At 44.7% G+C, this 22227-nt stretch overlaps 1 protein-coding gene across 2 annotated transcripts in view; it reads left to right on the top strand.

The window, feature by feature from the left end:
* Positions 1 to 22227, top strand: part of ROBO1 (roundabout guidance receptor 1) — a 1505960-nt gene that overhangs the window by 816763 nt on the left and 666970 nt on the right. For both annotated transcript variants that reach the window (XM_085623024.1, XM_085623023.1), the window contains exon 3: positions 11176 to 11259. In XM_085623024.1, the coding sequence (XP_085479150.1) occupies positions 11176 to 11259 (84 nt within the window). The remainder of the gene's footprint in view (positions 1 to 11175; positions 11260 to 22227) is intronic.

A 22227-nucleotide genomic window follows, 5' to 3' on the forward strand; every position in this document is an offset into this window, starting at 1 on the left:
ACTTTTATCCCCTAATTAGCAAGCTCACGCTAACGCGTGAAAACTTGCGTTAGCGTAAGATTTCCTAACACCCAGCTTTGCATCTCTAATGAGATGCAAAGTAGGCGTTCCTGACCTGAAATGGCAGGAGAAATGTCGCTAAGCGATATTTCTCCTATCATCAAGCCCCACGCTATGAAGCATAGCGGCAAGAAAAGTAGTGATAACCCCTGTTATTGCTACTTTCCTTACGCCTGCTTCAGGACTGACTTAGCCATGATATCCTATAGAAGGTGGATATCATGGCTAAGTTTGTGGGGCCCTATCAACAAGCTAACGCCACATTGCGTGAGATTATCGCTGGGTTTCCAGCGATAATCTCACGTTAGGCAGTTAGCATAAGGATTTTTATCGCTTTTGAGATAAGTGTTGCTAATAACACGCTATCTCAGCAATAAAAATCCACGCTAGCCGGCGCTAATTATCCTAGCGCTAAGTGCACTTGGCGATAATTATCGCTGGTTGTTGCTGATATGCCCCGATGTTCTTTATAAGAGTGCATGAATGTCCATGAGTTTCGAACTCGAGTTAGAGCGAAACCTTTACTGTAAGAAATCCTTGCAAATGTTCATGCACGGTTTGAGTACATGTCAAACTTTAAGGGAATGCATTCAGTGCCCGTGTATCAGGTGCTATTTAAATATAGATAGTAGTAATTAGTAGTAGTTTATACTAACAGCGCCTCGAGCAAACAGAGAAATCCCTGTTATCAATGTGTGTTGTATTCCTCAGCTTCACTTACGGATGACACTAGTCCGCAGAGCACTAGGATTATGAATTTAGACAGACCCGCTCTGCTTCATCATAAGGAAATCACGTTAGTTTATGATGAAATCCTCTCCCCTACACCTTTATGAAATGTAGGGGTCTCGCTTCTCTTTCCCACTATGCAAACACATTTACACCTGGCTTTTTCAGGGATAATTTTAGGTGAAATTTCAGTGTGTGCAGCAAAATGCTTGCTAATACACACAAACTTATGAGTTGATTGTATGCCGACACACCCTTTACTCTCCCTACCTCTAAACGTAGTGCTTCAGAAAATCCACAGTGCTAGTGGATTTTCCACTGTACATCGCATGAGCCATTCCCGGTACTGTTAATTAGATCTCAATCTTTTTGGGGCACAGGTGGCCATTTTGAGTGAAATATGTTTGCAAATTGGGCCTTGGGCCATATCATGAACATGTGTGCATTCAAAGAGTAGAGTTCTAATATCCCACTATCCAAAGTGCATGCACTAAACTTGGAACTGAAGAAGGCACATCTTTGAACCAGGGAATAAGGAGAGGCTATTACTGCTCTGTGTTTGGGAGCTGTGCTTATCTGCAGCGAATACATTACTCAGAGCTGTTCCATATAGAAGGTAGACAGTGTGGGGGCATATTTACAATGAAGTGGCGAAGCGTGTCGTTAAGCCAAGAAGGCTAACGACAAGCTTAGTCACTTGAGAAACGCAGGGCTGCACCATATTTACTAGAATATTGTGCCACCCTTCGTTTTCACCTACGCTGGTGCTAACTTTAGCTGCCTAGCGCCAACGCAGGCACCCTTGCACTATAGCGCAAGGGTGCCTGTGTGGAGGAGAAGATTGTTTATGTGCAGGAAGGTCCCCTTTCCTACACATAAACAATCTTTAAATGCCATTTCGAAACATCTATGTGTGCACACATGGAAGTTGCAAAACTGCATTTTTAAAAAAGATTTTTTATGTGCAGGAAAGGGGGCAATCATAAGCCGACAATCGGACAATATCATAATGATTTGAAGGAAGCTCAGACAAAATACTATGAAGAATGGCTCAGTATGGCCGCCAACTCCCCAAAAGTGCTTTTAGAATCGTAAAGTCCCTTACTACCATTGCACAGAGTTCCCCCTCCCCTCAATCCTCTGAGGAGAGATGCAATGAATTTGCCACCTTCTTTAAAGATAAAGTAGAATCTATTTATAGCTCACTGATCCTGAACCCCCTGGGTAATTCTGAAGTCACACATGACAACAGCGCCTCCTTCGGACTTCTTTTCGGCCCTAAACACAGAACACCTGGGACTCATCCTAAAGAACATCAAATCAGGTTCACCTCTCGACCCTGCACCCTTACATTCTTCTCCAAGGCGGGGAGCTGGTTCTTTCCACAATGGCAGATCTCATTTCGCTATCCCTGAGCACCGGGATAGTACCAAAAAAAGGGAAGCGCGTCATCGTAAAGCCCCTGCTCAAGAAACCCCAAATTGGTCCGACATCCCTGGGGAACTATCACCCCATCTCATTGCTTCCCATTCTAGGCAAAGTTGCAGAGAAACACGTAAATAGTATAACCTCACAATTCCAGGAGGCGAATAATATTCTGCACCAATCCCAGATGGGGTTCCGCCCTTAACACAGCACGGGATTCACTCTCCTCATAGTTACGGAGAAACTTAAAATGACATTGGACCAGGGGGGAACTGCCGGCATTCTTCTTCTTGTTCTAAGTGCGGCATTTGATACTGTTGAACACAGTATTTTAATACATAGACTAAGGGAGCTTGGGATTAAAGATAAGGCCATCCTATGGCTGTCCTCCTTCCTAAGTGAAAGATACTTCCAATGCATGGAATCGGGCCTCTTCTCAGACATGCTTGTTGTCCCATATGGAGTCCCTCTGGGATCGGCACTCAGTCCCACCCTGTTTAATGTTTACATGAGTCCACTGGCACAAATTGTAGAGGAGTTTGGACTGTCAATAGTGTCTTATGCTGATAATACACAATTGGTAGTGTCAGTGTCTGATGCCACTAACTCCAATCATCTGAAGCTAGTCCCATGCATGGACAAAATAGCAACATGGATGTCCAGCTGCTGTCTAAAGCTCAACAGTGAGAAAACTGAGCTTATGTTCCTGTGTAACTGCACAGATCCTTGGAACAGGATTAGCTCGCCGGATAACTGGGGTGTGCCCCATGCCCCTAAGCCCTTCATCAAGAACTTGGGGATATGGCTCCACCGGAACCTTTCCATCGATACCCTATCAAAACAACTTTCAGCTACCTGCTTCAGCATTCTACGCTTGCTCCATAAGGTCATAGATCTTCTCCCAAACCAGGCATGGAGAACGGGGATTCAGGCTCTTGTGGTCTGAAGATTTGAATATGGTAACTCACTGTACCTAGGGGCCCCAAATATGTAGCCAACAGGCTTTAGGTGGTTCAAAATTCGGCAGCTAGGATACTACTGAAGATACCCAAGCAGGAGTCCATGAAAGCTTTATTGTTCAAACTACACTGGCTTCCTATCAAATCCAGAGTCAAGTTCAAGGCACTATGCCTAGCCCACAGAGCCATGCAAGGCAGAGGCCCAGCCCTGTTACAGTCCACCATCTCACCATATGTCCCCAACAGGACCCTCAGGTCCTCATCTGATTATCTCATGAGTGCAACAAGAATAAAAAGAGCCAGATGGGGAGGAAGATCCTTTACCCATTTGGTCCCAAAACTTTGGAACTCAATGACCTATGACTTGCGACTTCTAAAGGGCCTACGTAGCTTAAGGAAGAAACTTAAAATCTGTCTCTTTCCAAGATTTGCCCTCCACACTGACCCGCTCTGCAGCGCTGGGAAGCCCTTGTGCAGCTATGCGCTTTACAAATCACATAAATGAAAAAATAAGCAATTTTCTCTTTCTATGTGTGCTGCACAAGGCAGCACATATGGAAACAGCAAAAACAAGGAGAAATAAAGCATTTCTCCTCATTTTGCCTGTTTAAGACCAGGTTTTCCCTGGTCTTAATTATGGTGCTGCCTCCTATTTATGCTGCCCTTGTAAATAGGAGGCAGCGTCAAATTCAATGGGTGTTGCGGTGGAATGCCCATTGCAACACCCATTGCCCTCATCTTTCAAGCTAAATACAGCGTGTAGGGGCCCGCTTTATTTACAAGGCAGCGTTAAGCCACATTAAGCGGCTTAACGCTGCCTTGTAAATAAAGCGGGCCCCTATCGCCATCATAACGTCACTGAAAGTGACGTTGTGGTCGCGATACAGGCTTGTAAATATGCCCCGTAATGTCCTAAAACTGGTGCATACCTCTGCTGCGAGCCAGTGCATCGGGAGCTGTATCATGAACATTTGTGCTCAGAGAGGGCAGAGCTGTGCTCTTGTGTTTATGCGACTGCATTGCCTAATGCGCAAACATTTACCACTCAGGGGCAGATTTATCATTCTTTCATATAGCGCGACGCAACAAGCCACCTTGCTGCACTGACTAAAAGGGAAAGGGCAGGAATGTGCTGTATTTCCCATTATATGGCACATTCCTGTCCTTTCCTAGGACTGGCGCACTTTTGGCTACCTTGCGCCAATGCTGACATCCTTGCATCATGGCGCATGGGTCCTTTCCTTGTAGGCAGAATTGTTTTTGTGCAAGAAGGGACACCTTTCTGCACAAAAACAATCCTTGGAGGAATAAAGTAGGAGAAATAAATATAGTTTTCCTAGTTATGCCGCACCGGGGAGGCGTAGCATTTTAACGCATTCCTAGGTCTAACACAAATGGTAAATCTGGGAATGAGCCAAAATCTATGGGTGGATGCGTGAGCACACCCACTCTTCACCCATAGAAAGCCTCCCTGCCGCAGAGAAACACAAGGCAGCGATTTGTGCTTCCTTGCGTTACTCCAGATTTATGAAGCCATGCAGGGCCACACAAGTTGGTCTTGCGTTGCTTGACAAATGTCACTTAGCTTTTGTGTCGCCCTTGTGTGACGCAGGGGCGACGCAAAACCATGATTAATCTGGCCCACACTTCTGTGAGTTTGTGTCTGAGCCACAAACAGCACAGATCTCAAAAGAAAGAGGCAATCACAATACACAGGTAGGAAGCTGTGTTGACTGTAGCCAGGCACTAGCTGAAAGAAATTCAGAGCCTGAAGCATGGGTTCTAGACAGTGCAGAAGCATAGAAAGAGGGACATAGCAGTGCCCTCCAGAAGCACACACGTTCCTCATATGGTCCCTACACATGATACGGACCCTGTTGAATCTTTGCCCTTGGTTCTACGTGCATTTTATTCCACTCTGTATGTTACTGTTAATTTAGCTATTAAAATTGACAGCCCTCATCTGCATAAACATATTGGCAATTATTTAAACAGCCTATGATGGTGACTTTTTCATAACAATGATTTTGCTGTATTTACCTTCTGGCCCATAACAAAATGTTACAATCGTTTTGTCAAATACCAGCAATTTGTGTAAACCTGTAAAACAAAATAACTCCTGGAGCTGGTTAAATTGTAGTTTACTAAATATTACGTAGATTTAGTCAACTGTTCCTATAGATGGAACAAAATCTTGAAATATGACTATCTTACAATTGAAAAATTGCAGACTGTTGCAAATGGTAGTGCTCCCAAATGGAGTTTCATTCCAAGTGTTGCATGTACACTTAAACCCTGGTCGAGGGAAATATCTTGCTTCAGTTCTAGAATCACTGTTTTCATGTGGAATGCAATATTCTTTGCCATGTTCTACTAACACCCAAAGCCCTGTGTAGAGCATTTTCTGAATCCAAGATATGGACCATTGCATTCCACTCAATTTCAGCTGTAAGTTGCAACGCTGACCCAATCAATGTCTGCACACAAAAGGTCATCACACTGAAGAACGGACCATTGACCCCAAAACCTGCTAATCTTAACCTATGTTTGCAGCGTGGAGATAATATTAGCTCGGAGAGCCGTGTTGCATGACCCAATGCCTCAATACTTTTCTTACAAATTCTGTGTCATAGAAATGATTTTATCCAGAAATGTAACCGAGGCTTGAGTGTATAGATTTTTATGCTTTCTTGCATTTCGCTCAGTGACAAATGTCTGCTGGTTTGATGAAAAAAACATAAAATGCAAGGAAATTGTTTATTCAGCACAAAATAAGAATTCTTGCATACCAATGCTGTAATTCATGAATACTAGGAATTATACAGCGGCACTCGAATTAAAACCAGAATGCTATATTCTGATTGGTTGCAGGCCCTCATTATCATCCAGCGAGTTGCTAAGGGTATGACACTCCTGTATAGGTCCCTGGCATACTTCTACAGAGTTAGAGTGACAGGGCACCGCTTCATGCATACCAAGGTTCTAAGTTATTGTGGCAGAGAAAAATTACCCTCAGCAAAGAGAATGATCTCCTTTCCACCATCACAGAAGAAGGTGTGTGCTCCCCTTGGAGTTGTCAGGGGAACCTTCCCCTTGCTTCCCCCCAGGTTTGCAATAGCTTCTGGCCCACATGAAGAAAGAACATGAGGTGAATCTGGAGGCATGGCTTTTGAGGAACAGGTGCTTAATGCAGCTGGTGCTCATTGAGAACTCCTCATGGTACCCACATAGGCCGGGCCTACTTGTCAAAATTTAAGATTTTGCGAACCCCTAATAGCACATTCTTTCCATGCAAAATTGAAATCAGTGCCAACTAGCTGTGAGTAGATGCTTCAGAACTCAGCACATTTTTGAGACTGGAACCCTTGAATGATTTGTTTACAATATACATATTTTCAGAAAGAGAGCAGTGACACCACGGCCCTCAAGGGCCAGATTGGGAAAGCAAACCGGCCCTGGCAATTGAGTCGGAGCGGGGGGTGGGATGGGGTAGTTGGGGAGGGTGCGCATGGAAAACACTGCGGCTGCATTTGTAATTGGAGGCCAGTTTTGTAGCAATAGCGCCAAATGGCCCCCGGTAACATAAACAGCCCGAGGGGTCTAAAACCGGCCCCAACCCTGGCGGCCCACCGGGGAAAACGCCCAGTGCCCACTACAGCTAGTCCAGCCCTGCGACCCTCATCCTACCGGACCTTTACGTAGGCTTTGAAACCATCTCTTACCCAAGCGTTATCCAATAACTGCACGAAGCTGGCATCCAAGGACCTGAACTTCACTGGATGTGCTCCTTCCTTACAGGCTGCACCCAGTCGTTCTGCCTGGCCTCGTTCACCTCAGAAACCACCAACTTCATCTGCGGAGTTCCACAAGGATCTTCACTCAGCCCCACTCTGTCCAATGCCTGCATAACCCCATTCACCAGGATCATCCGTGCCTACGGAATCAGTATCATATCCTATGCTGATGTTATCCAGCTCATACTCTACCTCTCCAACAAGAAGCCAAACCAATTTCTCCACCTGCATGGTAAAAGTTGCCAAATGGATAAAAATGAACTGCCTCACGGTCAATGCAGACAAGCAGGAAGTAGTAATCTTCATCAAAGACCCCTCGCTCTGAGACACCACCTGGTGGTAGTCTGAGGAACTCTGCAACCCAGGTAAAGAAACTCAGAATAGTAATCCGCAATCAACTCACCACGACCGCCCAGTGAATGTAGTTTTCATCCCCTGTTTCCTCACACTCAAGATGCTCAAGACGATCTTCAAATGGCTCCCCATCAACACTCGCAGAACTATCACCCCGGGTCTCATCACCAGCAAGCTGGACATTGGTAATGCTCACTATGCCAGAATCAGTGCTCAACTAACCAGAAAACTTTGCACTATGCAAAACTCAGCGGCCAGGCACATCCTCAATCTCCCACCATGCACTCACATCATTCAGCACCTCAAAGACCTGCACTGGCTTCCAATCCACACACAAGCGCTCTTTAACCGCCTAAAGCACACATAGAAAGCCTTACCAAACATTAGCCCCATGTACCCAGTGGTTAATTTGTAAAATAAAGGCAGCACTACCAGGAGAAATGTGCTGGTGCAATCTGCCTCCTGACTAGAGCCCCGGCATTTATTATCCTGGAGAGGACTTGGCCTAATGGGTAGAGCTGCCGATTTCGGAGCTGGGGAACTCGGTTCGAGTCTCGGCATGGCTCAACATCCTGTGAATCTGGGGACAATCATGTCCCTTCAAAATAAGTGTGTCCTTAACTGGTGCTATAAGCACCGGTGCTGAGGATTAGGTGCCGGTGCTGAGCACCCGAAAGCACCGGCTCGAATTAAGCACTGCATGTACCTGAACAACTGCATAAACTTCCACAAACCTACCGGAGTCTTACTGGCCCACCCCACCCCCTCCCCCTGCCTATGCAGAACCAGATCCAGCGGTCGTGCCTTCTCCTAGTCCCCCCATTCTCCCACCCCCCAAAGACTGTAATGGCCTACTCCTGAACATTAGAGCCATCTCCTCAGTTCTTGAAATTAGCATGAAACCAAAGACCTTCACGCAGGCTGGCCCTGGCTTTGCTTTTACAGGTCCTGCTTTAGTGCCAGGATGCCCTCCTGGGTGAGTTTTGCGCTATACAAATACACATTACTTAGCAAACATAACTTCACAATTGTTCCCTCTGTCCCACCCCCGGCCCTTGATCAATACGTGCTTATCAGTGTCCAGTCACTCCGCTAGTAATAACTATTTGCATGCAGCAAGTGAAGAACTTGGGGATGCAGGGACATATTCCCTACTTGTAGAATAGTGTTAGTGTGATCAGAATGGCTTACTGCTCACATGCAGTTAGTGATACTATTGTTGTGCATCATTTCCAATCATCTGCAGCTGGGCATTAATGAAAAAGAGTTTAACTCTTTCCGTGCTCATGACGGAACCACGCCGTCATGAGCCACGGTTGCCGTGTGCTCATGACGGAGTGGTTCCGTCATGCTGCGGCCGTTGGCGCCCGCGCCACCCACGCGGCGCTAATTCCCCGCCTGTGCGGGCGATTAGCGCCGTGGGCGGAGTCATGACGGAACCACTCCGTCATGAGCACAGCCCAACCGTGGCTCATGACGGAGTGGCTCCGTCATGAGCACCGCGCCACCGCGCTGCCCCCCCCCCGCACCCCACAGCGCTGCGGCGGAATTTCCGCCGCAGCGAAGGGGTTAATGCATTTATATATTTATTTTATACAGCTCCAACATGCCACCTTTTAGGAAGTCCCAGTTGTTCCGGCTGAAAATAGAGCAATCTAAGATAATGATGAAATCGGAATCAAAGTTTGATTTTTCATTCCTATCAGAGGAAGACAGAAGCCTACCTTGGGTCAGACAGTGCAAATGCCACTTATCAGGGCAATTTTTTTTCAGGCTCTTGAGGTCTCATGATTCTGACTAACCCTCGAGTGTTTGAACATTTCGATTTATGATTTTTTTTAAACTATCATTTTCATAGGGTATGCAAACTGAAATGCTGCAGTTGATACTACAGCCAAAGATTCACGTGGCAGCACATTAACCATGTTCTTGGCCATGTTTGATTCCGTGTACACCACCTGACTCATAAGAAATGCCACCCATTAAATAGTGCACTAAACTGCCTCCCCCACCCCCACAGCAAGGCGCTGTGGCCACACTGGCACTGTTTTCGCCTGTCAATACGTAATACTATGCGGACACCATAAGTGGGAACAGAGTCAATAAAACAAAAGATCGGATATAACAGATACCGTACCACTTTCCCCATGATGAGACCATAAGTTTGCCAACTAAAAATATATTTAGTAGTGGCGGCCACAGCAAAACCAAGTGGGGGGGAAGGAGGGGTGGGGGAGAATGGGTATTAGGGAAATAATAATAAAAATAAAAATGTACCTTACCTGCTGCCGACGCTGCCGACCGCCTCAGTGCTCCTCTTCTCTCCTGCTCCTGACAGGACACCAGCACAGGCTCCCCACCCAATCCCAGCGCTGATCTCAATAGCATGAGAGCAGCACCAGAATTGGTATGAGTTGCCTGGTTTGCCACTGAGGCAGTGCCTGGGAGTCTGTGCTGTTTCTCCAACCTGTCTGTGCAACGCAGCTGGGTCGGAGAAACCTAAGTGCGCATGTCTGTTTGGCCGGCCTAAGACAGCTGGCCAAACCGACATGTGAACTTTACAGTGCACCTACCACACCTCCTCCTTGCCATTGCCTGGCCCGTCCCTGCCCAAGACTCTCTGGCTCAGTCAAAAAAATTATAATATTGTTTTATTATCATTTTATTTTTCGCTGTCTGACTCAGTGGGGTGACGTTCCTCCACCATTACGAAGGAGCTGTCCCTGATTATTTAGCCCCTCAAATGCTTCCCATTTGCTTATGAGAGGGTCTGGAAAGAGCATGGGGTGGATACGGTACATGATACACAGGGATTTCGGCTGTTTGTGTACTTTCTATTCATGTCACGACTTTGTGACTCCTCAGACCAGTGGTAGCAAAAGGCAAGCCAGGGGTAGCAGTTGCAGTGCATTTTTTGTATTTTAAAAATGTTGAAAGAATAATATCAATTTACATTATTTTTCTTAACTGTGGTCTTGGTATGCTGATAAAGGGTATGCATCGCTGAATAGTAGGCCATCCGAAGCGTGTGTTTGTTTTAACTTGCCTCCCTGTTCTCATGTTTTCTCCGTGCCATATAAGAAATGCTCTGTCCAGTAGGCAGCCATCATGTTTTTTGGTTTTGCTTTGCAAACATTTTGGGGTTTGCTTCTGAATAAAACGGACTTGGGAATTTGGTTTTGTTATGCTTATTTTTTTTTTAATGAAAAAAACAATTTATTCCGCAGACAACAAAAAACTGTTGCCACCCCACAGATGTTCTCTGGGCCCCTCTCTTTTTTTAGAGGCCTGTGCCTCGTTTCAGCTCTCTCCCTGCTCCACAGAAATGGCAGCTTCCTCCCCTCCTCCCTCCCGGACACACCGCCGTTTTTCCCCTTCCCCACAAAGAGGCAAAGTCCCCAGAGTCTGTAATTGCCATGAGATGAAGCGATGATGTCGAGTGATCACAGTCAATAGCTTTGATTAACAATAAGGTCGAAAATTAGCAAAGCCGGCAGTCAGAACAAGCCCGACTTCCCCATATGCTCCTCGCAGCTCGCGCAGGCCGGCGCCCCAGGTCCACACTTAGCACTTGACAGGCTGTGGGGTGGCAGCGGGAGGACAGAGGAGCAAAGGGGATCAAAAAGCCGATATTCCACAGCAAGAGGCGTTTGGGCTATAATGCGCAATGTTGGCACCTAGTTTATCAAGGTCGGCACACAACAGGCTGTGCAGTGAGAGTGCTTGCTGTCTGCTTTCACTGTATGTGTGGCTGTCGTGGGGGGATGCCTTTGTGTCCGGACATGCGCTGCTGAAAGTTGCATCCGCTGTTTCTGCCATGGACCCACCAGCAGCTCTGATGTTTTTTCTGACAGACTCCGAGGACGTCGAGAGAGTGAACGACAGCGGGACACCACTTCCCACTTCCGACAATGACGACAACTCGCTGGGCTACACAGGTACAGTGGATTTTTTAAAATACTACCTCACTGGCCTGTCATGGTTGCTTTTTGTAGCCTCTCATTCCATCCTGAACTTTGACACGCACTTGCCCGCCATCTTTGATACTGGCATCTATCAAACCTCATTACCCACCGTCCACTCTGTAATACAGTCACTTCTGCAGAAGCTCTCACTTGCACTAGAACATCTCTGTTTGTTGTGATGCACGATTAAGTATGCAGCTGCACAAGGAAGTGTGAAGTTCACTGTTCATTAGAGCCTTGTGTGACATCCAATGGGCTTTATTCCCAGATTGGACACGTCAATTTCTCTCACTCTCGTCATTTGTGTTTTCTGTCTGTCCTCTTGTCAAATTTAAGAGATGGCTCTAAAGAGTAAACCGAATGACACTTTAAACACGGTGCCCCATAATGACCTCAGAGTTCACTTTCTGGTTTCTGTTTTATTACATAGCCTGGCGAGACTCTTTATCAAAATCCGCAAGTAAACATAAAAACTCTATTGCAAGTAATTCTGTATGACAGAAATTTGAAGACTGTTTTGATATATTGTATAATTTGCATTTATCTTTGGACTTCACTGGACATTTTAAACAGGATCTTTGCAGTGCCCTTTTCAGGACATTTATATGTTGCTGTGTATTATTGGGCTGACGTCATTATAATCTATTCATATTTAGCATTTTACTACCCTGAGATTACTGCACTTTCCAAGATTCATTCACACTCGTGAAGTTGATTGAAACCACCTAGAATACTTTACAATGCGGGTCTAGTCAAGAAAAGATGCACTTTATTGAATAATTTTTATATTTTATAGATGTTTGCATGTGTGCTTAGACTCAGATGATTATATTTTAAATTGGTCCTGAAAGCATCTTTCTACTGCCTTTTTCTTTATTTTACAGCATAGTGTGCACATACATCATGCCCTGGAGTTAAATATTTCCTGTTTAATCAGAAGTGACATGCAGTCAATTTTCTTAATTGTATTACAGCTCAGAAAATGTGCCTAGTCTAGGGAGTACATGCTTTAAGTGAACACTTTTTAACATTATAAGAATTTCTAAAAACAAAAGTGGTCTTTCTTGGCAATTCGTAGACTATATTAAAGAAACACTTTAAGCACCAAAACATTATTTACTTTTGCCTGAATATATGACTTAATATTTGTGATTTTGATTTAGGAGAAGTGTGTTTTGGTAATTGAAAACCCTGTTATACATAATTGGCAAAACCTCACACTTTCCGCTCAGAAAATTAACTAATGATGCTCCACACAAAAGATAGTTCAGAGATATTAACCATCTCAGTGTCATAGACAGTCTGCTTTGTGATTTTACATGTTATTATGCAAAATTACTTTATCTATTTGATCAGTATTTCATCATCTGTAAAACCATGATATATTGATATATGTTGTCCAGTCTCTTAACTCTTATTTTCCATGCCATGCTGTTTTTGTATAACAGTAGAGCTGCATTCCTGTGCTTTATATATGATTACCATAAAACTGACTTTCACGGCTGGTTGCTTACATGTTAATTGCAGAAAGGGATATTCCCCATGGGTTGCAGGTTCTGACCGAATAAACATTACACAAGGATGTGAAAAGACTATAGCGATGGACAAAAATTGATTTCCACCAAGGTAATATGACATCCGTCCTGACACAGATCCCCCTCTCTTGGCCTGTGTGCAAAAGCCATATCGACTGCATTGCTCACCTGTATTTTCCTATGTGTTGGGCAGAGAATCACTTTCATGTAATCAGCTCGTGAGAATCAGCCCCCATTGTACCCCGAGCAATGTGTGGCGAGGATATATAGAAATAAACTTAATTTCGGGGTGGAAAAACTGAGAACATTATTCGGATAACTCCTCCCCCAGCAAGAGAAAGGAAGAGGAGTGAGTGTTGTGAAAATGGCAAGGGAGGAGTCAAGTATATTTCGGAAGCCACCAGTCAATCTTTCAATAAATCAATCAACTAATCAATAGAAGTTTATTCAGTTAATTGTCCTTCTCCGTAAACAATGCATCAACATCACAAGTATTGATTAGAGAGAATAAAATTAGAAATCAATTAAAAAACGGTGCAATTATACCTGTTAAATTAGTACCTTATGTAAATGTTGTAGTTAACTAGATTATATTACAACATGCAATATAACTTTGAGGCCATTAGTTCGATTTCTAATGGCTCATTTTGTGATTGCTGATTACTTTTTCTTGGCCCTGCAAGGTGATAATAGCAGTCGTACATTTGATGTGGCTGTTTTTGGTAAGATCACAATGTCCCCACATCAGAACTCAATGGGCAGTTAATCAAGATTCATGTTGTCTCTCACCAAGGGCTTCTTGTAAGGGGAATCACATGTGCTACAGCGGTGTGACGTGGCAAAAGCTTGTGGATCTCGTAAAGTACATACTTCACACTGGAGGAATACATGTTAAGTGAGGACTGCCTTGTAGAGTGATAAGAGAAGGACAGAAAAAATACACTACAGTCCTCCTTTGTTTGATCGCAATGTCAGAAGTCATGTTTCAGCACTGTTTGTTCCTATTTTATTTGTTACTTTATAAATTGGAGCACATGCTAATTCAGCGGCGTCAGAGAGCACTACAGGGGTGTAAAGGTGAAAAGACTTGTGCCTGTGAACACTGGGATGCCCATGGTTTTCTTGCAGTCCAGAAGTGCATCAGTTGTAAGGTCTGATTGCTTGAGAATTGCCTTGTATTGAGGACGACAATGCCTCATGTGACCAGGAAGTTTACAGAATGCTGGCACTGCTGGCTGATTAGAATGTGTTAGATGTCAGTCTTAACATCTAACTTGCCAGATGCTTCATACCGATTGGCATAGGTTATTGGTCATGGTGCTGCATGCCTGGGTGAAAAACAGGGGATGTAACATGCTGTTTCCTCTTCTTAATGTAGACAGAATGGACTGGGCAGTAAGGCCCCTTCAAAACCTTGGGACTTTAAAACAAAGGGGCCGATTACGATGCGGTCGGAAAAGGTTCCGACTGTCGGTCGGAGACTTTCCCACCGCATCGTAATATGTCGGTCAGATTCCTTTCCGACCGCCTCATTACGATGGAGGCAGTCAGAAGGGAATCTGATCTGTCATTCCGACTGGCTTCCGACGGGCTCAGAGATCCCATCTGCCAGTCGGAATGTGGCTAGTAATCCCAAAGGCGGCTCTTTCCGCCCGAGGGATTACAATGTCGGGTTTCAACAGCCTTTCCGTGCCGGCCTTTCCGACACAGAAAGGCTGTCGGATCTCGACTTTGGGGGCCCCCAGCAGGGCCCCCTTGGGTGCACGGCCTCCAGTGGTGCCCCCTTGTTGATCCCTGCACCACTTAAGGTGCCTGCCACGGGGTGCAGGGATGAACTGCACCTCCTGTTTTAGAATGGGAGCATACATTCCGGCTGGAATACATGCTCCCATAGTAAAGTATAGGAATGAGCCCCATCAGTGTTCGGTCGCATCCTTATTAGTCGGTCAGGACCGCCGACCGGGAGTCGGTCGGTCCCATGACCAAGGCGATGTCAGGCGGAAGAAACTCCGCCCAACATAGTAATAGGGCCCTAAATTGTATGTCATATTAGAGAATTTTCCTAGGGGTTTGGGATTTTCTCTAAGGTTTGAGATAGACCTTCAGAGATTTAACATTCTGGGCCTGATTTAGAGTTCAGCGGCTGGGATGCTCTGTCACAAACGTGACGGAGTGTCCCGCCCACCAAACTCTAAAACAGGCCCTATGTGTTTGCATCTCAGTAGAGAGATGGTTAAAAATTTCAAGGCAGACCACTTCAGGCCTTACAGAGTCCTTAGGAAGGCCCTTTCTCGTGTATCAGTGTACTGTAGTGAAGCTTCAGTGCTTTAAAGTGTGATCATTCTTCTATGGGCAACCAGTGAGGCATTGTTCGAGCTGGTGTGAGGTGTTGATGACATTTTATGCCAATAATGATCTATGGACCATTATTATGTAGAATACTGTGTATCAGGTGTAGGTGATGAGGCAAGTTTTTGTTGACTGCATTTAATTTTTGGGAAAATAAGTTGACATGATAGAAGACTGCCTCCCAAACGACTCGCCTTCTAAATTGGAAAAGGGGCGGTACCATTGTGTTATCCAAATGGAATGGGAGTTTGGCTTGGTTCACTGTGCCATAAACATGAGGAATATAATATTTTCTTTATCCATGCTAAACTTGTTTAAAGAAGTTGGCCATTTGATGATATTCCTTGGAACCATCCTTCTATTGCTGTCGACAGAGAGTCCTACGGTGATACTGCTAGCACTGTTACCAAATACCTCATAATACTGATTGAGGTAGATTTCCTGTTTTCTTTGCAAGATCCAACTTACATTGTGGGCCTTAAACTCATTACTTGTACTCCTTTCCTATCTGGAGCGCATTTGTCAATTCTGGCTATTTTTCCAACCTGTCAAAAGTAAGCAAAATACAGAGCTAAGCCAAAAGCAGTGTGTTGCCCTTGCCTCTCTCAGCTTCTTGCAACACTCATCACATTAGTGGCCCCAATGAAACATTACACTAAGATATTCTGGCAAAATTATACTTTAATTGTAGAACTGAATGCATTTGAAATTTTCCAGGTTCTGCTGTGCAGTCCCCGAGCTAGAAATATCCCAAGTCAATCCAAGTAACGTTGATATCACTTTGTTTATCTATTCCAAACCCCCTCAAAAAGAGATTTGTAGTTTGAGCTTTAAAAGAAGCGCTGCAGGTAATAAGAGTTTAGTCCATTTCTTCCTTGAAGAACAGCCATCAAACATGGCAAACAGCCAAGGTGATTATCTGAACTACCTAGTCTGTTCGTGCATTCCTCTGGAATCAGTGAGGAGCCGAGGTTACCTAATACATCAACTCTGCCTGTCTTAGGTTTGCAGCTGGTGAATATTTTCAAAGGAAGGAAGAATCTGCTTAGTGCAATAAATTGCATAACACTATATTTTCTGTACATTAAGAAGTGGCCCTTTCTGGGCTAGGGTTTGTTTAAAATATGTTGCCCTTGACAGAGAGGTTATTCATCTACAAAATAAGAGAGGTCCTGGAGTGTAGGGTATCAATCCAGAGTTAGCAAACTTCTGCCAGGAAGGATTGCCCCTGATAACAATATCCGCTAGTCCCTTGTGGTCCCTTAGCCATGACTTAGTCATTATTACAACCCAGATAGAGTACAAAATGATGCAATTTTATAACTGGCCAGTCCTACCAATGTATGTGGCATCAGAGGAGAGATCATTTATTTGGTTGGGCCCATACCATACAAGGTTGATTTAAAACGGTTATAATCATAAAAAACCTACTATTAAGGGAGAAAATTATCCTTAGAGAGAAAAAGTTGTCTTCATGTAGCTCCTGCAGCTGTCATGAAGCACGTGCATGGCAAGATTGGTAAGAGTGGCATGGGCATGGCTGTCATTAGTGAAGTATGTGGGGGCCTCAAGTGTGAGGGGTACACGCACCACAATTATGGATGCCTGTAACAACCCACAGCCAAGAAGGGGCACTATTTCTTGTACTTGTGATTGACACCCTGGCTACTCCATTGGAGGGTAGATGAACCCTTTTTCTACTCACTCCTAGCTTATTAAGAGGTTGGGGCTGGTTTAGGAGAGGGGAATAACAAGAAGGCATCCAAGTTAGATGCTGTCGAGTATGCAGTGCTAAGCAGACGTTTCCCGCCACAGCAGGCTCTGCATTAAAGAAGACAAAGAAAGGAATTTCTCGGACACTTTGAAACCACTCCAGAGGGAATTCTTGCCTCCCCCATTCAGGATGTGAAAAGGCGACATTTCGCATTGCCTGGATTGGCACATATTGGAAGCAGGTCCAGATGGCACAAATTTACGATGGTAGGCCGGAATTAAGGTCACGGTGGGGTCTGTTGACCTTCACATTGCCTACTACTCACAGATGGGCTGAAGAGCAACACATTTATTGTTTACTACTCCTGGTGTCAGCTTTGAGAGTTTGGCTTTCATGGTATTACACTGCAATTTATTGCATATATATTGTCAGTTAAAATAGATAAATAAATAAAAAACGCACTCCTTTTCTCAAACACGGAACGTAATTGAGTTGTAGTTGGGTTATTTTATTGGTCCATAGCTTTATGGCTTTCTGATTGTCCAGATTGGTTATTGAATCATGTGCACACCTATCTCACTGATAAAGTCCATGCCCAATGTGACATGCCACGTGAAAACATTCTCTACAATATTGGCTTCTTGCCTAGAACTGTGTTGCAAAATTAATCAAGTTTCTCAAGGAAGCATCATTGATCAAAACAAAACGTAAATTTGATTAAATCATGCATTGTCCTAAGTGCAGTCACTACTCTTCGGGAAAGTGCCTCTTTGTAAATGGCCAATATAGTCTGTTGCACACTGAGTATCAACATGTTGCTTTTCGTAACGCATTTGAAAACATATTGTACATATGTATGTGGTACTAGAGCCGACTCATTGTTCAGGTACAAGTTAGTGTGTTTTCAACAAAGTTGTTTGCAGCAAGAATGTGGTACAAAAGTTGTGATTAAAAGGTCATTAAAATATAGCAGACATCTTTGTTGAGGAGTCAATTGGGCAGGATGCGGGTATATGAGATGGAGAAAAGTTATAAAGATAATATTATTATGTACATAAAAAAGTGCAATATGAAACGTAACTGTATTACAGGTACAACAATTACATTGGGACTGAGCATGAGGGAATTAAAATATACCTTGAAAAACATCACTTTTAAACCAGGGGGTTGATCCCTTGTCTAGCAAGTCCCACTTCACTCGCTGTCTCGATCCAACCCCTTAGTTTCGATAGTGAGAGGACAAAAAGGGCAATATCTGGGCACATTTAGGTGCATTTAAAGAGACGGCTGATGGCACTGCCTTTTGGCCTGTTACCAACTCAACTGATCAATTCAGCTGGAAACAAAACAGTGCCTTAGCAGGCAGATTTGCGGTTACAATACGCAGAATGTCATTCTTTGGATTTGCATATACCCTCATTCATTCACAGCACTCGTCACTTTGTAAAGAAAAGATTTTATTGCTGGGGCGATTAGTACATGTAGGGCCGCAATAATAAAAAGCCTCGTTCCATCCGATCCCCAGCCGAACTGAAAATTACTAAAGTACCCCTCAGTACATGATCAGGCACTTAAAAATCACAGTCAGGTTTGAACTAATAGTCTGTTTTGATAGGAACCGAAATGGAGGCACTTTTTCACCTTCAACGATAATTTTAAGCCATAGGAATGATGGGGCATATTATCAACAAACGGCGTTAAAAATATCGCCGCTTTAGCGGCAGAAAACTGTCACTAAAGCGGCGATAATGGGTTTGATAATATGCCCTTGGGAATTCCAATAGAAGCCCATGTTCTGGTGTCAACATGGGCTTCTATTGGAATTCTCACGGGCATATTATCAAGCCCATTATCGCCGCTATAATGGAGACAAGGATGCTATCTATGGTTGTATTGTATGGGTAGTCCCAACCTATTAAAAATATGTATAACGGGGCAGATTTACGTTCCCTGGCGCATCCCTGCAAATCAGCAAGGATGCGCCAGGGAAGATGCGTCACGCAAGTTCGCCCTTGCGCCACCGCTGATGCGCCGCATTTACAATGCGGTGCATCGTGGCGCAAGGATAAGCAGATGCGTGACGCATCTGCTGGTGTAACGTTGGCGTAGTGCTGAAGTTGTGTCGCAAGCACGACGCAACTCCAGCACTGTTCCAACCTGCCCTATCCCTAACATGGTGCGTCAGACCTTACACCTGCTTGAAGCAGGCGTAAGGATTTGACGCACCAGTGTCGGAAAAGTGACTGCGTGAAATCTTGTAGATTTCACTGCGTCACTTTTCCGAGGCGTTCCTGCACGGGAACGCCCCCCCTGCGCTGGAACGCCCACATGAAACCTGACGCAGGTTTCATGTGGCGCAGGGCTTTACAACGTGACACATCTCCCTAGATGCGTCACGTTGTAAATGGGGTGCAACGTGGCGCATGGTTTACGCCGCCGCTGCGTCACAAAAGTGACACAACGGCGGCGCAAAAGTGGCACCAGGGCATTGTAAATCTGCCCCTATGTGTTTTTATGGATATTTAACTATTTGAATGTGTTTGTTACATTGTTAATGTTTCAATTAACCAAACAATAAAGAATTGATTTGATGAAAAAACCCACAGCATTATCTAGGGCTTATTTAAGTGGCAAGGACCCCAGGCGAAACTGCAAGACCAACCTCTTAGCATATTGTTGCGTCACAAAGTTTAAGTATTCATCAAATAACTGTTTAGTCTTGTATGTTAGATATTGATCTGTTATTCTTATATGTTAAATATTGATCTGTTACCCGACTAACGCTTGAGCAGCTTGAAGTAGTGTGTCCATTATATGTACTGTACATGGGTTTTAAAATCCGAGCCATACCTTGGTTTATTTCTTCTGGGCTCTTCCAACAATTTCCTTATACAGACAACTATAGCTGGTTCCCAACATATTTCTTTATTGTTGCTACCTTTATTTATTGAAAATGTATCTTTTTACAAGATTGTGCCATGAGTAGACCAGAGGATTTCATATGTGGCACACAGTACCAGGTGACACGATGCAAAATAAAGGGAAAGAAAACAAAGGGGAGTAAAGGAGAGTACATCAGAAATCAAGTCAGGACTAGCTTTGGGAAGATGGTACAGGTATGCGGTATGGTGTAAGTGTATCGATGTCATCCTCAGGCAATCAAGGTATGATCTTCCTTGGTATTTCGGGGGACGGACTGCAGTGTATATACCTCCTAGTCAGTGGGATGGGGTACTGTTAGGCACGGGGGAAAGTAGGAGGTTGGGGGAAGGGAGAGGGTAGGAAAAGGGGGGAGCATGATGGGAGAACAGCATGTCGGGGAGTCTACAGCAGGACATATGGTGTCAGAGGGCCGGCAGGTGCCATCCGATTCAATATGTCGTGGGTTCTGTTTCTTATTCTGTGTCAGTGTTTCTCAGACTGAGATGGGGTATGGTGTGCAAGGGATTCTGACACTCAAGTCATAGGTGGGCTCCATACCGCCTCGAAGGTATGGAAGTGATCATTCATAATTTTAAGAAATATGAATTATCTTGAGGGGGGGGGGAATCACTCTAAAGAAGCGATCACAATTCTTTTTAGGGTGAATCCACAAACCCTAAATTAACCTGTACTCAACCCTCGTGTAGCTTGGCACAGAGCAGTCAGGCTTAACTTAACACAAGACCAAAATAACAAAAATCCAATCAGTAGTACTGGAGGTATGCAGGTTTAAAGATTTTAGTGAAAAAAGCACCAAACAGCTCAAAGTACCAACTGTGGGTATCTGGTCACGCCAGATCAGGAGCAAATCACAGGTTCAGGCTGACCGAGATGGAGCACGAGACGGCTACAGGGACCTATTTAGGCCTGCTGAACAGAGTACCTTATATACTGGTTTGTGGAGCATTGCAGGATCTGTGTTGAAGATGCGCCATGCAACCAAGGCAATGTGTCCGTTCCTAGGAGCTGCAATACTGAGTCCAGCATCATTGTCAAGGCTGTCATCGACGAGGGATGTGAGGGCCAAGGATGTATTGCGCAGCAGCTGTTCTGATGAGGCAATGGGCTGCAATGTGGGTCTTTGCAGAGGTACCAATCCAAGCAGCAGCGCTGATGCAGCGGTTCTGCTCAGGGTTGCACCGGGCAGTAGAGAAGATGAGTCGGTTCTGCTGAATTCACAAAGGCTGGCAGAGGACCTTTCCCACTTGCAGGAGTCTGGGACTAAGATGGCTCCACTTAGCAAGGTAGACTCACAGATGGCAGAGTCCAGGTGCAGGGTTCAAGGTGTTTAGAGCCTTCTGTCCCTGAGACTCTGGTCAGCAGGTCAGCCAACTAGCCCTTCTAGTCACTCTGGTGTCCTGGATGCAGTAGATGCAGGTCAGCATCTCACCCAGGTGAGAGGCAGCAAGCAGCAGGGCAGCACAGCAAGGCAGCAGTCCAGCAGGGCAGTAGTTCACTACAGCAGAAGCCAGCCGAGTGGTAGTCCTTCGGCAGCACAGTAGTCCTTCTTCCTGACAAAGCACCACAGGTACAGAAGTGTTCTAAAGGGGTGATATCTGAGCTCCAGTACTTATACCTGGTACCCTTCCTGTGGAAGGTAGGAGAAGCTTCTAGAAATTCCCTTTGAAGTCCCCAGGCATCTTGTCTTCCCAGTCCTGGCTCCAGACTAACTACAGGGGGTATGCTGCCCTTTGTGTGGAGACAGGAATCAGCCTATTCAAGTGTAAATAGGGCTAGGCCCAGGTCCGTTACCTCGCATCCTGCCAGTGATTGCCCATCAGGCACATCTAAGCTCTCTATTGTGTTTGGCTGTCTAGGAGGAATACACAAATCCCAAATGTCAGGCTACACTAAATTGCTAAGGCAGGAACATGCTAACTTTCTTAAAGTGGCATTTTCAAAATTGTAATTTAAATTCTGACTTCACCATAAGTTGCGATTATTCATTACAATTCCAAAGATACCAAACATGAGCTGGTCACCTGCTCCCATCTGGAAATTACAGACTATTAAATGTGATAAGGTAACTCGAATGTTAGCCCATGGGAGAGGTAGGCCTCACAGTAGTGAAAAACGAATGTAAGACTTTTTTACTTCCAGGAGATGTAAACCTTAAAATTGCATGTCCTACTTTTTAAATGCATTGTTTCCTGCCCTGTAGATGTACTAAAAGGAAAGGTTTGGGCCTGTCAAAAATGTTTGTTTTGCTAGGTCGAAATGGGAGCTTAAAAACTGCACACAGTCTACAATGTTAGGCCTGCGACATGTTTAAAGGGCTACTTATGTGAGTGGCACAATGCAGGCCCACTGGTCGCATTTAATTCATAGGCCCCGAGTCCAGGTAGTACCACTTTACTAAGA

Source organism: Triturus cristatus, chromosome 8 (genome assembly GCF_964204655.1).
Source record: "Triturus cristatus chromosome 8, aTriCri1.1, whole genome shotgun sequence".
NCBI classification, from domain to species: domain Eukaryota; kingdom Metazoa; phylum Chordata; class Amphibia; order Caudata; family Salamandridae; genus Triturus; species Triturus cristatus.